Consider the following 13,651-nt stretch of genomic DNA (forward strand, 5'->3'; position numbering starts at 1 on the left):
GACGGATTATTTGCAGTTTGAAGCTCCTGATGGGGTAAGTACCGGCGATGGTGCTTCTAGGAGGATACGTTGTACAACCGACTGTGTGATCAATCCCAAGTTGAATCTACACGAAAGAAACTCAAGTTCAGGTGGACCTGATTCTTAGATATCTAGTTCACTATGCTTTGATACGATACATTTCAGGTAAGGCATGAATAAATCATAGACATGAACATTTTTATTACATCTTAGCAATCATGCTGAGAAGTCGATGCCGACGCTATAACATAATCTACTCCGGAAAAGAGAGAAAAAAGAATCAACAAGAGACATGTTCCCACACAAGGGAGCAGCCTAGTTACCATATAAAATTTACAAATCATCCAGGTCATCGTTTGTCTTCGAGCCACGGCTGGGCAGGTCAGACATCTCATATTCTTCCTTGCGGCCCGAAGATCCTGCTCGGTCCGAGGCTGACATGGCCATCGCCTGTCGACCTGTGTCGGAAGACTCGAGGAACTCGCGCAGGCGGCGTTTGCCTTCCTCAAGAGCTTGCTGCGATGCTGCCTCGGTCATCTTCAAGATTGGTCCCCATAGATTGAGCTGGTAGGTGACATATGCACCAACGGCACAGACAAACAAGAGGAAGAAATAGGCGGGATTGCGTAGAACTAGACGGAACAATGTTAGTAAATAGAAGACTTTGAGACTTTTAAAGCCCAGACTACATAAAATAACGTACCCGCAACAATTTCGTTCCATCCCAATGCAAGCAAAATTCCGTAGAAATATAACGGCACTTGAGTCATGCCACCAATGGCACTTCGCTTGGCCTCAACGTAGACCCCATCAGCAGCTTTCTTGAAGCGTACAGTAAGTTCTTGACGTTTCGAATCACCCAGGATCGTCATCTCTTCCTCCAAACTCTTGCCTTCATCTTCATCCACGCCGCCAATAGGGGCCAGATCTTCTTCGTCGGCAGGCGATGCTGAGCTTGGAGTGTGTCCAATCCATCGATCAAGTGGCGGGGAAGCATTTGTCTCGACCAGACGGAAGCGAGAGAGAAGAGGGATCAAGGTGAGGGTAGATTCGCGTGCACGAGTATAAATACCCTCAATATCGTCCGTCGGGCGCCAGATGCGTGGTACACCAGCCTCATCATATCGGAACTTATCTTCAAAGTTCTCGCGCAACTTCAGAAGCAAGTTACCCTCAATCATCTCTTCGTCAATCTTGGAGCGCAGCACGCCCCATGATTTACGGCGCAGACGCCACAGTCCTACATCGACTTCTTCAAGACTGGCATCGAAACTGCTGGCGCGATCTGTGAATCTTCTCTCCGCGTCAAGCACGGTCTCAACAAAGACATTCCAAATACGATCCCAGAAAGCCTTCTCAGTGGGCTTGTCGCCCTCCTCGGGAGCACCACCGCCGGCACGTCCAGAGCCAAGTCCATTGAACTCGAGCCCCACGGATTCACCCAGACGAGACTGCACCCAGCGTTCGACGCGGCTAGCCAAGCGTCGCATCTCGTCGCGGCGAAGACGAGCGCTGACTTCGGACAGTTCTTTCTCATATAGATTGAGCTCCTGTTTATAGTTACTCCAAGAGGTGTTCTCCACCACAGTCGCCCGGGCGACTTCTTCGAACTTCTCCAGCGAAACCTTAGTCTCCTCGTGGACAATCTCAGCGAAGTCGTAGTTGCCACCCTTCTTCTGGCCAGACTTGACAGCATTCGTGACAGCATCACTGAAATCACGAATACCTGACTTGTGCGCGGCTGAGATTTGGCCGTGGAAAAGTGCCTTCAGTCGGGTGTCAACTTTGCCTTCCAACTCAGCCTTCTTGCGTTGGTAGACACCCTTATGGTAGCGGCTGGCTTCGGTTTCAAAGCCCTTGATTGTCTTGGAGCGAGCTGTTCGCATCGCCGCACCAAGACCGCCAAGCACCTCCGGCGCTCCAAGGCGCACCGCCTCGTTCTGCTTGTCCTCGAAAGCTGTGATGGCTTCATCGAATCCAGTCATGACCTCACGCAGGATCTCGTCGCAGCGGAATTGAGCAAGTAATTCCTGCTGCGTAGGCAAATCCAAATCCTTGTTGTTGACAATTTGGTCCCAGATGCCTTCGGCATAATGCGAGAAACCATCAGCGGGAATACGGCGGTGATATTCAGGTAGGAAAACACCGCCTTCCGAGAATTCACCCTTGAGAGCATCTCTCTTGGGATCACGGTGTCCTTCCCGGAAACGCAGTCCTAGCTTCTTAGCCTCTGTTACAAACTGGTCTGGCTGGTAACCCTTGTGCGGAAGTCCGTAGAATTGAAAATCGAAGTAATCGTGGATCGTAGATCTTTCTAAGCCAGCAGGCTTGGAAATAGTATCCCATAGGCGTGAGAGATCTTCCAACAATGTCTTCTGGAGGTTCTTGAGTGGGGTTGTGCCGATGAAGTCACGGATAACGAAGAATAGGAGAGATCGGTGGGTAGTGCTATGGCTTCATTAGTATGCAGCATAACAAAAATCAGCCGTTTATAGAGTCCACATACTTTTTGTCTTTCAGGAACAATTGCAAGTTCACCTCAAAGACAGTCTTCAGGAGTCCCATGTTGGCACCCTGATACAACCCCACTTGATGCTCCCAGATATTGACAATGAGAACCTCACTGGTCGCAAGTGCAAACAGTGCACTCTTACGCTCGAAATCCTGATCTTCTCCTCTCTCGCGGCCATCCGTACCTTCCACGTCCATCACCAAGATATTGTCCGCCATCCGCGAACCATCGGCCGTAACAGACTGGTCCTGCTTCTTGTTCTTCGACAACCAGATACCCTTGGTTGTTTGCCGTCGCTCCAGCTCGGACATGACAGAGAATTGTGTGCCAAAGAGCTGGTTCAGGAGAGTGGACTTTCCGGTGGACTGCGATCCAAACACGGAGATGAGGTGGTAGTTGAAACCAGCGGGGGTGACATCTTCAAGGGAGAGATACTTGGAAAGGTTGGGACTAAAGAATGGGCAGTCAGTAACGAGAACTTGCTACTCGCGATATCTTCGAGCTTGCAATGGGGCTCGTTAGGAGCTAGGTGTTGCCATACTTGAACTCCTTATCCTCATCAATCACTTGCACTCCATGTTCGTACGAGGCGGCATCGCCCTGATCGGCGACAGTCGCAAAATGGCCGTTTGCCATGACAGGGGGTGCTGTTGGTGTCCTGCCCAGTCCCGACGGGCGTTCAGTCATAGTGATGGTTATCGCACTCTGAGGTGGTGGTAGTGGGGACAGATCACCGTAAGAAAGTGGCGAGAGGAGGGAGAGCGGGAACTACTAGATGGCTGGGGAAAAGTGTGGAGCATCCAACTTGAAATCGATACTGATGGAAGTATAGTAGAAGCGCTCAAGACAAGACAGTCCGATCACAAGGCCGATGCACGAGGATCGAAAGGTCCGAGGTTTAATCGGATGGGATGGTTGCTGGGGAAAACAATTCTTACATAACCCTGCATGATCGCCAACGTTCCGTGGTTGAGTGTGTACACACATATATGTTAGTTAGTGCTGCTAACTGTTGAACAAGCTAGATGAGCGAGTTTTACACTAAGAATTGACAATATAGTACAACATACTAGTATTTGCTACCAAATCAGTTGTTTATGATTGCAAGCGTTGGAGACAAGTTGAAGAAAAACATAGTACATAGACATTAAACTGACTAGTAACTATATAGACGACCGGGTATATCAAGACCTGCTGCAGCTTAATTAAACCAATCCAAATTCCACCCATGGTCCAGTCCCAGATCAACACTAGGGGCTGACCACGAAAATTGATTGAAATCGTCAAAGATTCCTGTAAATGTATTAAGTTCGGGCCCCGCGAATAATGATGTTGCAATGTTGTTTCCTGGTGATGCTGGAGTTTGATTACTCGTTCCAGTGGTCGTTTGAATAGGCACGTTTGCGCCAAAACTAGGACGTGAATTGGCCGGCGATACTCTTTCAAAGTCAGAAAATGGTGGAGTGTATAACTGGTGAGGCGATTGCTTATTTGGAAGATTCGTCGGCGACGAGCCACTCATAGTAGCATCGTCATGCTCTTTATTCTTTTGCCGGGCGAACTTCGCTCCAGCTCCAACGGTGATGGTTCCAAAGTAGGGGACAGTAATCTTGCAAGTGACATCAGCCCATTCAGGCTTTTGAGACCTTGAGCGATAGATCTCTCCGAGAATATTGCAAGACTCTGCTGCCACAGAGCCACCTTTTTGTTCCTTTGCTTGACGAAAAATTTCGACTACCTCCCCAACTAGTCTCCAGTCCCTCTCGTCTTGCTCTTTGATAGGCGCAGAAGACTCATCTGAGTATCCTTGTAAATGAAGAATGAGTAACATACCCATGGTGAAAGCAAGGAAATCAATTGTCTTGCAAAGGTATGATCGGGTGATAGCTCGCAACACCTTGTATATCCCCAATGCCTCTCGCGCTGACTTTATTGCCATTTGGCGGGAGTATTCATATCGTGAGTCGTTTGGATATCGTAGCATGAGAGGAAGATGAAGAAGAGCCCGGAGTACTTTTGGCATGAATTGAAATGGAATTCGATTATGGAATTGTTCGTGGCCCTCGTTCGGGCCAAGCTCGACACCAAAGAAACTACTCGGCATAGCTTTCCAGGCTGAGTCTAGCTCTTGATCGAGTTTTAGTGTACTCTCGAAGGACATGTCGGCTGGATTCTGATTTCGATCGACCATATGTCCGCAGATTACACCCATACGCAACAAGTATTCATCTGCGAGTGAGTTATGTTGCTTCAAACGATACTCGATTTGGGGTAAGAAATGTGCCTCTGTGACTCCATAAGGTAAGCCCAGAATCAGACTGAGAGATCGATCTGAGCTGTTTAATTCACACCAGATCTTCGATCGTCGGTCAAAGAGGGTGTCCTTTGGGTTGCGAGTTCGGGTTGAGAGATGCATGCCTGCCAAATAGGCGAATTCAATAGCACGACGAATCACTAGCCATGCCTTGCGAAGACGGCCTTCATTCAGATGGAACTTGGCAAGAAGCATCTGGCACTCGATACCCGGTAGTGTTGCTGCGAAATCGTCGTCGCGGACGACTAAGCGATCAACGGCTGATGTTAAACGGGCTGAGAACTCTTCGGGGTCAATTGGGACACTCAGGTTGGCGAAGTCAAAAGAAGTTGGGGATTGAAGAACAGTCATGCAGAGACAGACAAGTGCTTTCCCAATGTCAGCTGGGGCCATGAGACTTTCACAAGGAACGAGTTTGGGATCGTAGATGTTTTGTATCTCGGGAAAGCCTTCTTCCCAAACACACCATAGCTTCGACCCCTCATGTAGAATCTTTTGTAAGTCCTGAGGTGGAGGAATCAAGGACATCAGCTCAGCCCTCACGGCGCGAGCCTTTGGTGACATGTCTTTGATTCCAACAAACTGATCATTACTAGATAAGTCCTCTTGTCGACTGACGAAGTAATTGTCAAAAAGCTGCATGACCGGAGCATCCTGAATCTGTATGCTAGACGGGCCAAGTTTGTCCGACTCAACCGAACTGGGCGTCATATTGGCACTGGTAGCTGCAGTGGGGTTACAAACTATAGCATCAGATTAATGCTTGGCCGATATTATAACCAATAGGAAGATAGTTCGACCTTTTGTATGGGGGTCTGATGGGGAATGGTATTATGGGCTGCTTACCTGGTGAGCTGGCATTCATGCTTTGCTGATCCAAACGTTTAGCTAGGTCCTGGACTACATTCTCCAGGTGTGCTACACGTTCTCGCAGACTATAGCGTTGATCTCCTTGTACACTGGCAGATATACCATGGTCATCTTCATGGCTTTCCTGATCAATGCATTTGGAGCCTCGCAAGCGACACTCTTTACAGGCATTAGGTTGGTCATCTGTGTAAGTACAGCGGATTTTCCTACGTCGACCTAGTGAAGAAGTCAATATCGATAAAGATCTGCAACGGAATGATGACGAGCTTACATTCGATACAACTTTTAGTACCCTTTCGCATTTTTTTGCGAGGTGGGCCCTGTACATCTGACCAGGAACTCATGCTAGCGGTTCTTATCAAGACGCATGCATACAGCAAAAAGACGGCTTATTGTGTATGTAGATCCACAGGGCACAAAGAATCATCAAAACGAGTTTGTGCGTGGAATATGTGGGTAATGAGCCACTCGGATCTTCGGATGTAAGGATTCAGAACTTGAAGACTTATATGAGATGGGATGAAATAAAGAGAAAGACCTCCGGGGAGTAATCGACCAGGATGCAAGCCTCACTAAGCCATAGTCTCGGCGGAGGGCCTGACGGGGTGCGTGGGGATAGGATGGATAGAAGTATACCGTGCAATCCCAAGGTATTTACCAAATATGATTGTGTCTTTCTATATATGTATTTACGACTGGCAATTCAACAATCTCAGGCTAATTGTCACAGGAGCTTCATTGATATCGAGTATTTTTCTTGGGCCCCTTTTTGAGATCGAATTCCAAACATAACTGGGTTAGATTCCCTCAGGCAACATTAAAGGGTGGTCGTTTACATGTCTGTACAGATGTATGTAGCTTGGCATGAACGATTGTTCCAGATTGGTCGTTCTCAAAATAACAATCATAAACATGGCGATCTACCATTTCGCATGATTGTTTTTCTATTCGAGAAGATCTGTCTGTCTGATCGATCTAACGGTCGATGGGACATGGATCCTCCCATACCCTAGGAACACGAACCTAATCACTATCACCACTCACAGACAGCCGGCTGGCCCGAAACCCACGCAATTCGTCCGTCCTTTTCGTCCGGACGGACGAGACATCATCGCAGTATGAAATACAATGCCACGGTGGCTGAAATCCCTAGAATATCTTATTATTAAACCCAAACATGAGAGAGATGTGCAAAGCCATATTCCGGAAATAGTTGTCCCATCGTTCTTGTGAATGAAGAAATTTATCGCTACTAATGAGAAATGGAAGGTCGATCTTCAAGCTGGGAGTAAATCTTTTATTTTGAATACATTTCCACGGGATGAGGGGAGAAATATAGAATAGGTTACACCTCCAAAAAAGAAGAGGTACATGAACAAGATTCAAACGAAAAACTCCGGATTACCCCCGGAACCCTTGGGGCTGATCGATGATCCCGCGTTGTGAATAGGTGATGGCAGACAAACAAGAAAGAAAAATGGTTTCATAATACAGGTCGAACAAAGATCACTTGCTCGATTATTATTTGGTGCCGATGGGCATTTATGCGACAACACGGGTGATCAGACCAGTGGCAACAGTACGTCCACCCTCACGGATGTTGAAGCGCTGACCGGCCTCGGCAGCAACGGGACGGTGAGTCTTAAGGACCATCTCGACGTTGTCACCGGGCTGGACACGGGTGGACTGGTCCTCACCGGGGAAAGTGAGGTCACCAGGCTCGTCAGCAGTACGGAGGTAGACCTGGGGGCGGTAGTTGGTGCCGAAACCAGTACGGCGACCACCCTCAGCCTCAGTCAGGACGTACATGGAGACCAGGAACTCCTGGGCAGCCTTGGTGCTGCCGGGGACGGCAACAACCATACCGCGGCGGATGTCCTCACGGCGGATACCACGGAGAAGCAGACCGGAGTTGTCACCGGCACGGGACTCGTCGCAAGACTTCTTGAAGGTCTCAATGTCGGTAACCTTGGTCTTGATGGGGGCATCAGAGCCACCAACAATCTCAACCTCGGTATCCTTCTTTAGCAGACCACGCTCGACACGGCCAGAGACGACAGTACCACGGCCGGGAATGGAGAAGACCTCCTCAATGGACATGAGGAAAGGCTTGTCCATATCACGCTCGGGAGTAGGAATCCAGGTGTCGACAGCCTCCATGAGAGCATCGATACGCTCGGTACCGATGTCGGGGCGGCGGTCCTCCAGGGCGCAGAGGGCAGATCCAAAGATGATAGGGGTCTCCTCACCCTCGAAGCCGTAGGTGGAGAGAAGCTCACGCATCTCGAGCTCGACGAGTTCCAGCATCTCGGGGTCCTCGACAGCATCGACCTTGTTAACGAAAACAACGATCTTCTGGACACCGACCTGACGGGCAAGCAACAAGTGCTCACGGGTCTGGGGCCTATTTTTTTAAAAGATTCGAGATTAGCATATGATCTTGTTATTAGATAGTCAATCAAAGGTGTATTGTTCTCATACATTTGACCGTCAGAGGCAGCAACGACGACAATGGCGCCATCCATGTTGGCAGCACCAGTAATCATGTTCTTAATGTAATCAGCGTGACCGGGGCAGTCGACGTGAGCATAGTGGCGCGAATCGGTCTGGAACTCGATGTGGGCAGAGGAGATGGTGATACCACGCTTGCGCTCCTCGGGAGCCTTGTCAATGGCACCATACTCGAGGAAGCTGGCCAGACCCTTGGAGGCTTGGTGCTTGGTGATGGCGGCAGTCAGGGTGGTCTAGGAACACGGCATCGTCAGGAAACAGAAATCGAATTCGAGAAACAGGACTGCATCTTACCTTTCCGTGATCGACGTGACCGATGGTACCAATGTTAACATGGGGCTTGGTACGCTCGAAAGCAGTAGCCAGACCACGAACAGCCAGCTTGTCGCTGGTGAAGACGTGGTGGACGGGGTTGACGGCGCGCGGGCGCATCAGAGATGCCCGGCTGGAGCGCGCCAGAAGGTTGATGGAACGGGAAATGCTTGACATCTTTGCGAAATGGAAAGCCAAAGACAACCAACGAAGGAGCGCAGATGAAATCAAGAAACACGATGGTCGAACGTCGGGGGAGAATCAACACCCAATTTTCCCGGTTTGCCCGGAAAAACTTTAGTCAGGGGCCAGCCAATCACAGGCCGGGAATTGCGGAGGTCTGGCTGTCATCAATACAGTAGGAGTTCTTGTCCATCATCAGGGAATGTTGATTTATATTTTTCACAATTAGCCATTTAGATGCAGCTTAATGGCGAAGATGCATTGCAAGAAGAGCTATAAAACGGAAGGATATCCATTAGATTTTTATGGGGTATATTTACTTAAATTCGATCCGGTATAAATGGTACAGAATTTCTGTATGCTCCAATGTCACAAGACGTCTTGCCTAGGATTCGAATGGAGATCATAATGGTGCTACTAGTATGCAATAGATTGGTATATACAAGGAAATCCAGCCTGTCCTGAACCAAAAACCATATCGTGCTTCTCATCACCACTAACATTGCATGGAAGTATGGCCGAGGCCTCAGTCCATGCCAAGTCAAACGCCACTCACTATAACACTAATTGCTTTCCTTGAGAAAGGATACGCCATGGTGAGTTATAAAAACACCGCCTTATTTCTCCTTGGTGACTGTGATGATAACATGCTTGCCTGGCTCTCCCTCCATGGGCTTGGTTTGAGTAGCACCTGCCTCTCGGACAGTATCCAGCACTGTCTGCATGACGTTCTTGATTTCTTCCACCGTGGCAGATCGCTTATGCTTCTTGCGGGTCAAGATAACTTCAACCTTTCGTCCTTTATCTAGGAAGTTGGCCAACTGCTTCAAACGATGTTGTAGGTCATGGGCGTCAATAGCCCAATTCAGTTCAACCTGTTTGGTCGACTGAGCCGCAGCCTTCGCCGCTTTAGCTCTGGCCTTCTCGCTTTCCTTGTATTCCTTCTTGTTCAGGACCTTGCAAATAGGTGGTTGCCCAGGTCCAGAACTGGGAGCTACCTGAATGCAGAAGAATTTATTGCGATCAAATGAGCTGAGAACGTTTGAGAGTCGTTGGGGTTCTTCAAGGTTTCCCTCCTCGTTGGCTAGTTGCACCCATTGAGATCGAATCATTTCATCTTTAATCAAGGTTGAAGAGGGGGTGGTGGACTTTGGGAGAGCAAGGCTCCGACAGAGCTGAAACTGTCGAAGCTGAGCACTACCCTGAAATGTCCTAGGCAGGAAAACCCCAGCTCTGGAATTGTGGGGGGGGGTGCAAGGAATGTCCCGCGCAGTGCCTGCGCCGTCGACACGAGGCCGCGAGTGTGGTTCATCTGGACGATAGGGAGGGGGAAAGCAGTGTGCAGCGAGGAGAAGCAGGAGTCGTGGACGGAGTGAGAGTTTGTCTTTCAAATATAATCGGTGGCTGGAGAAGAAGCTTGAGAAAGGCAGGAAAAGGAGCTCGCAACTGCGAAAGTCGCAGCGATTATGGGGAAGCCGCATTTAGTAAGAGTACCACGCCACAGTCCTGCGCCACACCGCAGAAACAATTTGGTCTCCTTTGTCCTGCAGCATTTCATCTCCTGAGTTTCTTCTCCCTTCAATTTTCTCATTCCCCTTTGCGCCTTGCTGGAGTCGGTTATTTTTCCGATTCAATGTTGTTTCATTTTTTGGCTACTTTTCTTTAAATCCGTCCGATCGTTAGATTCTTGCGTGGGCGGCTACTTCGCCACCTGTCGTTTCCTTCGCTTTATCTGTTGAGATTGCTCGTATGTCGACTGGAGTCGACAAGCAACAACCCTTTAATCTTCCAATTTTGAATTCGGGCGCACGTCAACGCTTTGTGTCGCAGAGTCACGGCTCCCTGTTATCGTCAGCAATCGTATCCGCCGAAATACCCGATAGACAATCCGCCAAAATGGTTTCACAGAGTCAAAGATCCCGATGGCTTAAAACCAGTGCAATTATCGCCTTTATTTTCATGGTCCTTTTGTGGCTGTCGCCATCGAAGCCTTCTAGCTACGCTGGTTATTCTCAAGGTATGCGAAGCCCCATCAGTGATATTCACGTATATGCGAGACTAACCATGGCCTTCGGTCAATCCATAGGCAAGTCATCTTCTGCCTCTGGCGTGGAGACCAAGTGCACAAAGCCACATGATTCTTCTAAGCCTTTGATCCAGTATGCTCTTATGATTGATGCCGGTAGCACCGGCTCCCGTATCCACGTCTACCGTTTCAACAACTGCGGCCCTACCCCCGAACTGGAGAACGAGATTTTCGAGCAAACCGCTAAGAAGGAAGGTGGTTCTGGCCTCAGCTCTTACAAGGAGGATGCTGAAGGTGCTGCCAAGAGCTTGGACCCTCTTCTGGAAGTCGCCATGAACAACGTCCCCTCCGAATACAAGTCCTGCACTCCCATTGCGGTCAAGGCCACCGCTGGTCTACGTCTTTTAGGGGCCGAGATGAGCCAGAAGATCCTCGAGGCTGTCCGTAACCGCCTGGAGACCGTTTACCCATTCCCCGTTGTCTCTCGTGAGAAGGGTGGTGTTGAGATCATGGACGGCTCTGACGAGGGTGTCTACGCCTGGATCACCACCAACTATCTTCTTGGAAAGATTGGCGGCCCTGATGAGACACCAACTGCTGCTATCTTCGATCTGGGTGGTGGCTCCACTCAAATTGTCTTCCAGCCCACCTTTGAGCAGAGCAAGGCCGGTGGCATGCCTGAGCATTTAGCCGAGGGTGATCACAAGTACGAGCTGAAGTTTGGCGGCCGCGAGTTCGATCTCTACCAGCACTCCCACCTTGGCTATGGTCTCATGTCTGCCCGGGAATCTATGAACCGTGTGGTTTTGGAGGCCATGTACGCTAACAACCAGAAAGACCTCTCTTGGTTGAAGAGCCCCATTTCCAACCCTTGCATTCAGCCTGATATGGAGAAAGAAGTCACCATCAAGTTCCCGGCTGATCATCCTCTTGGCCCTGAGGTTACAGTCACCATGGCTGGCCCGAAGGACGCAACTGCTGCTCCCCAGTGCCGTGCCATCGCTGAAAAGATTCTGAAGAAGGATGCCGAGTGTGCTTTGGCCCCCTGCTCCTTCAACGGTGTCCACCAGCCTTCTTTGGAGAAAACCTTCTCTCGCGAGGATGTATATATCTTCTCCTACTTCTTCGACCGCACTGAGCCTCTGGGCATGCCTTCCTCCTTCACTCTTGACGAGCTGCATAAACTTACCTCCACCGTCTGCAGTGGTGAGGACGGCTGGAGTGTTTTCGCCGGCGTTGAGAATGCTCTTCATGAGCTTCGTGATCGTCCCGACTGGTGCATGGACCTTAACTTCATGATGGGTCTGTTGCACACCGGTTATGAAATGCCTCTGTCCCGTGAGGTCAAGATTGCAAAGAAGATCAAGGGTAACGAGCTGGGCTGGTGCCTTGGAGCAAGGTAAGATTAATGATTCCCTGTCTACTTAATAACAGGCAATGCTAACCTCTTTCTTCTTCAGCTTGCCTCTTCTAAGCCAGGAGTCTGGCTGGACCTGCCGTATCAAGGAAGTTTCCTAGATGCTGGACCGACCTCAGGCTTCCTTTTTATCTTATTGATTTTAATTCTATGGCTCAGCCATAGTACGTGATGGGTCCATGCATATAAATAGACACTTGATTTGTTTTTGTTTCTTTTCGATTGCCTACTGTCTTCTTTATCTAGAATTTTTGGGAGGTTTGACAGTTGTATGAAAAACGTATGAATGTTCACGTCTCTTTCATTAATATTTTCGAAGATGTTCGCAGTAATGTAATGCAAATGCAAGTAAATGCAAGGTAGATGGTCAGAGCAAATCAGACTTACTCAGCCATTTCTTGAATAGAGGGCTTTTCGGCATCGGCTTTCTTCCCTCCCATTAGCTTATCCAAAACGTCAGATTTCTTCTGGGATTTGGTTTCTTTTGTTTCTTCAATGCCCTCGGGGCTCTCATCGTCGCTTTCTTCTTCGCTCGAAGAATCATTGCCATCGCCGCGTTTCTCTTTGAGTACTCCTAATCCAAGGTTCTAGAAAGATTCAGTCAGTGGCTTCTTCAATATACTGCAGAAAGAATGACGGAAAGACTCAACTTACCATCTCTATGTAATCTTTCCCATCCTCATTCACATTGTCCAATACCATAGCATCCCCTCTCCCAGCAGCAATTTCTTTCTCCAACTCTTCGTTCGCATCCTTCATCTTCGGCAAAAATGACGACAAGCGAGATAATAGGTCTGAGTTATCGGCCATGCGGTGTATTTGCGGTTTCGGGCGTCCAGTGATATTAGGTATTGATGCTTCTTTCGCAAATGTCGTCTCGGTTGAAGTTGGCTTCAGGTTTATCGACCTCTCCTCATCGTCTGAATTATCTTCTGGGCCTTCCGACTCGGAAGAGGAGCCGGAGGACGAAGTGTAGTCGTCGTCATCCTCGGGGACATCTGTCCGGGAACGAAGGTCCTCTTTAGACATCTGATTTGTGGCGCTCATTATTTTACTTGATTTATGCCGTTTTTGGTTTGCGACTCTATCTCGCGGCCTTATCTTGCGATTTGGCTTTGCGATGTACTAGCTTGCGCTATTTGTTGGAGACTGAGAGCTGCGATGTGCTCGAATCTGGACCAAAGAAATCGGAACTCGTGGTTCAGTCGATAATTAATAGGATAGAGAAAGGCTATCTCTGAGCGCTTTTCGTTAGGTATAGCTATCCAGTCGACCTCGGATTTTCGAGTGTGTTGCAGATGGTCCAAAAAAAAAGTTCCGCGCGCTGGATTGGAACTTTTTTGAGTGGAGCCAGCTGATAGCAATAAGCGCAGACGCTAACCCTTCCAAAGGGTGATGATTACCAGCCACGGTTCTGCTTGTGGTGTGTATAAATCTGAATTTGTGTCTGAGTGTACACAAGAGCCTCTATGGTCTAGTGGTATG

The 13,651-nt window shown here is 48.9% G+C and overlaps 6 protein-coding genes across 6 annotated transcripts; 1 reads left to right on the forward strand and 5 right to left on the reverse strand.

Annotated features, from left to right (window-relative positions):
• Positions 1-354: 354 nt before the first annotated feature.
• sey1 (dynamin-like GTPase SEY1) lies at positions 355-3,220 on the reverse strand (the record flags this gene model as incomplete). Its single annotated transcript, XM_056647112.1, has 4 exons — positions 355-653; positions 725-2,469; positions 2,528-2,983; positions 3,075-3,220. 4 exons carry the CDS (start codon positions 3,218-3,220, stop codon positions 355-357), a joined length of 2,646 nt encoding a protein of 881 aa, XP_056498663.1.
• Positions 3,221-3,734: 514 nt separating this feature from the next.
• N7469_008195 (uncharacterized protein) lies at positions 3,735-6,061 on the reverse strand (the record flags this gene model as incomplete). Its single annotated transcript, XM_056647113.1, has 3 exons — positions 3,735-5,590; positions 5,694-5,933; positions 5,989-6,061. 3 exons carry the CDS (start codon positions 6,059-6,061, stop codon positions 3,735-3,737), a joined length of 2,169 nt encoding a protein of 722 aa, XP_056498664.1.
• Positions 6,062-7,259: 1,198 nt separating this feature from the next.
• N7469_008196 (translation elongation factor Tu) lies at positions 7,260-8,717 on the reverse strand (the record flags this gene model as incomplete). The annotated part of the gene is made up of 3 exons (XM_056647114.1): positions 7,260-8,121; positions 8,199-8,461; positions 8,523-8,717. The coding sequence occupies 3 exons, from the start codon at positions 8,715-8,717 to the stop codon at positions 7,260-7,262; spliced, it is 1,320 nt and encodes a 439-aa protein (XP_056498665.1).
• A 623-nt stretch (positions 8,718-9,340) lies between these two features.
• On the reverse strand, positions 9,341-10,204 carry N7469_008197 (putative translation initiation factor IF3; the record flags this gene model as incomplete). Its single annotated transcript, XM_056647115.1, has 1 exon — positions 9,341-10,204. One exon carries the CDS (start codon positions 10,202-10,204, stop codon positions 9,341-9,343), a length of 864 nt encoding a protein of 287 aa, XP_056498666.1.
• Positions 10,205-10,619: 415 nt separating this feature from the next.
• N7469_008198 (guanosine diphosphatase) lies at positions 10,620-12,267 on the forward strand (the record flags this gene model as incomplete). The annotated part of the gene is made up of 2 exons (XM_056647116.1): positions 10,620-12,148; positions 12,210-12,267. 2 exons carry the CDS (start codon positions 10,620-10,622, stop codon positions 12,265-12,267), a joined length of 1,587 nt encoding a protein of 528 aa, XP_056498667.1.
• A 282-nt stretch (positions 12,268-12,549) lies between these two features.
• Positions 12,550-13,213, reverse strand: N7469_008199 (NOPCHAP1/New4 family protein; the record flags this gene model as incomplete). The annotated part of the gene is made up of 2 exons (XM_056647117.1): positions 12,550-12,753; positions 12,821-13,213. The coding sequence occupies 2 exons, from the start codon at positions 13,211-13,213 to the stop codon at positions 12,550-12,552; spliced, it is 597 nt and encodes a 198-aa protein (XP_056498668.1).
• Between the last annotated feature and the right edge of the window lie 438 nt (positions 13,214-13,651).

Source organism: Penicillium citrinum, assembly GCF_028827155.1.
Source record: "Penicillium citrinum strain IBT 23319 chromosome Unknown utg000007l:1.0-2040159.0:1.0-2041076.0, whole genome shotgun sequence".
NCBI classification, from domain to species: Eukaryota; Fungi; Ascomycota; class Eurotiomycetes; order Eurotiales; family Aspergillaceae; genus Penicillium; species Penicillium citrinum.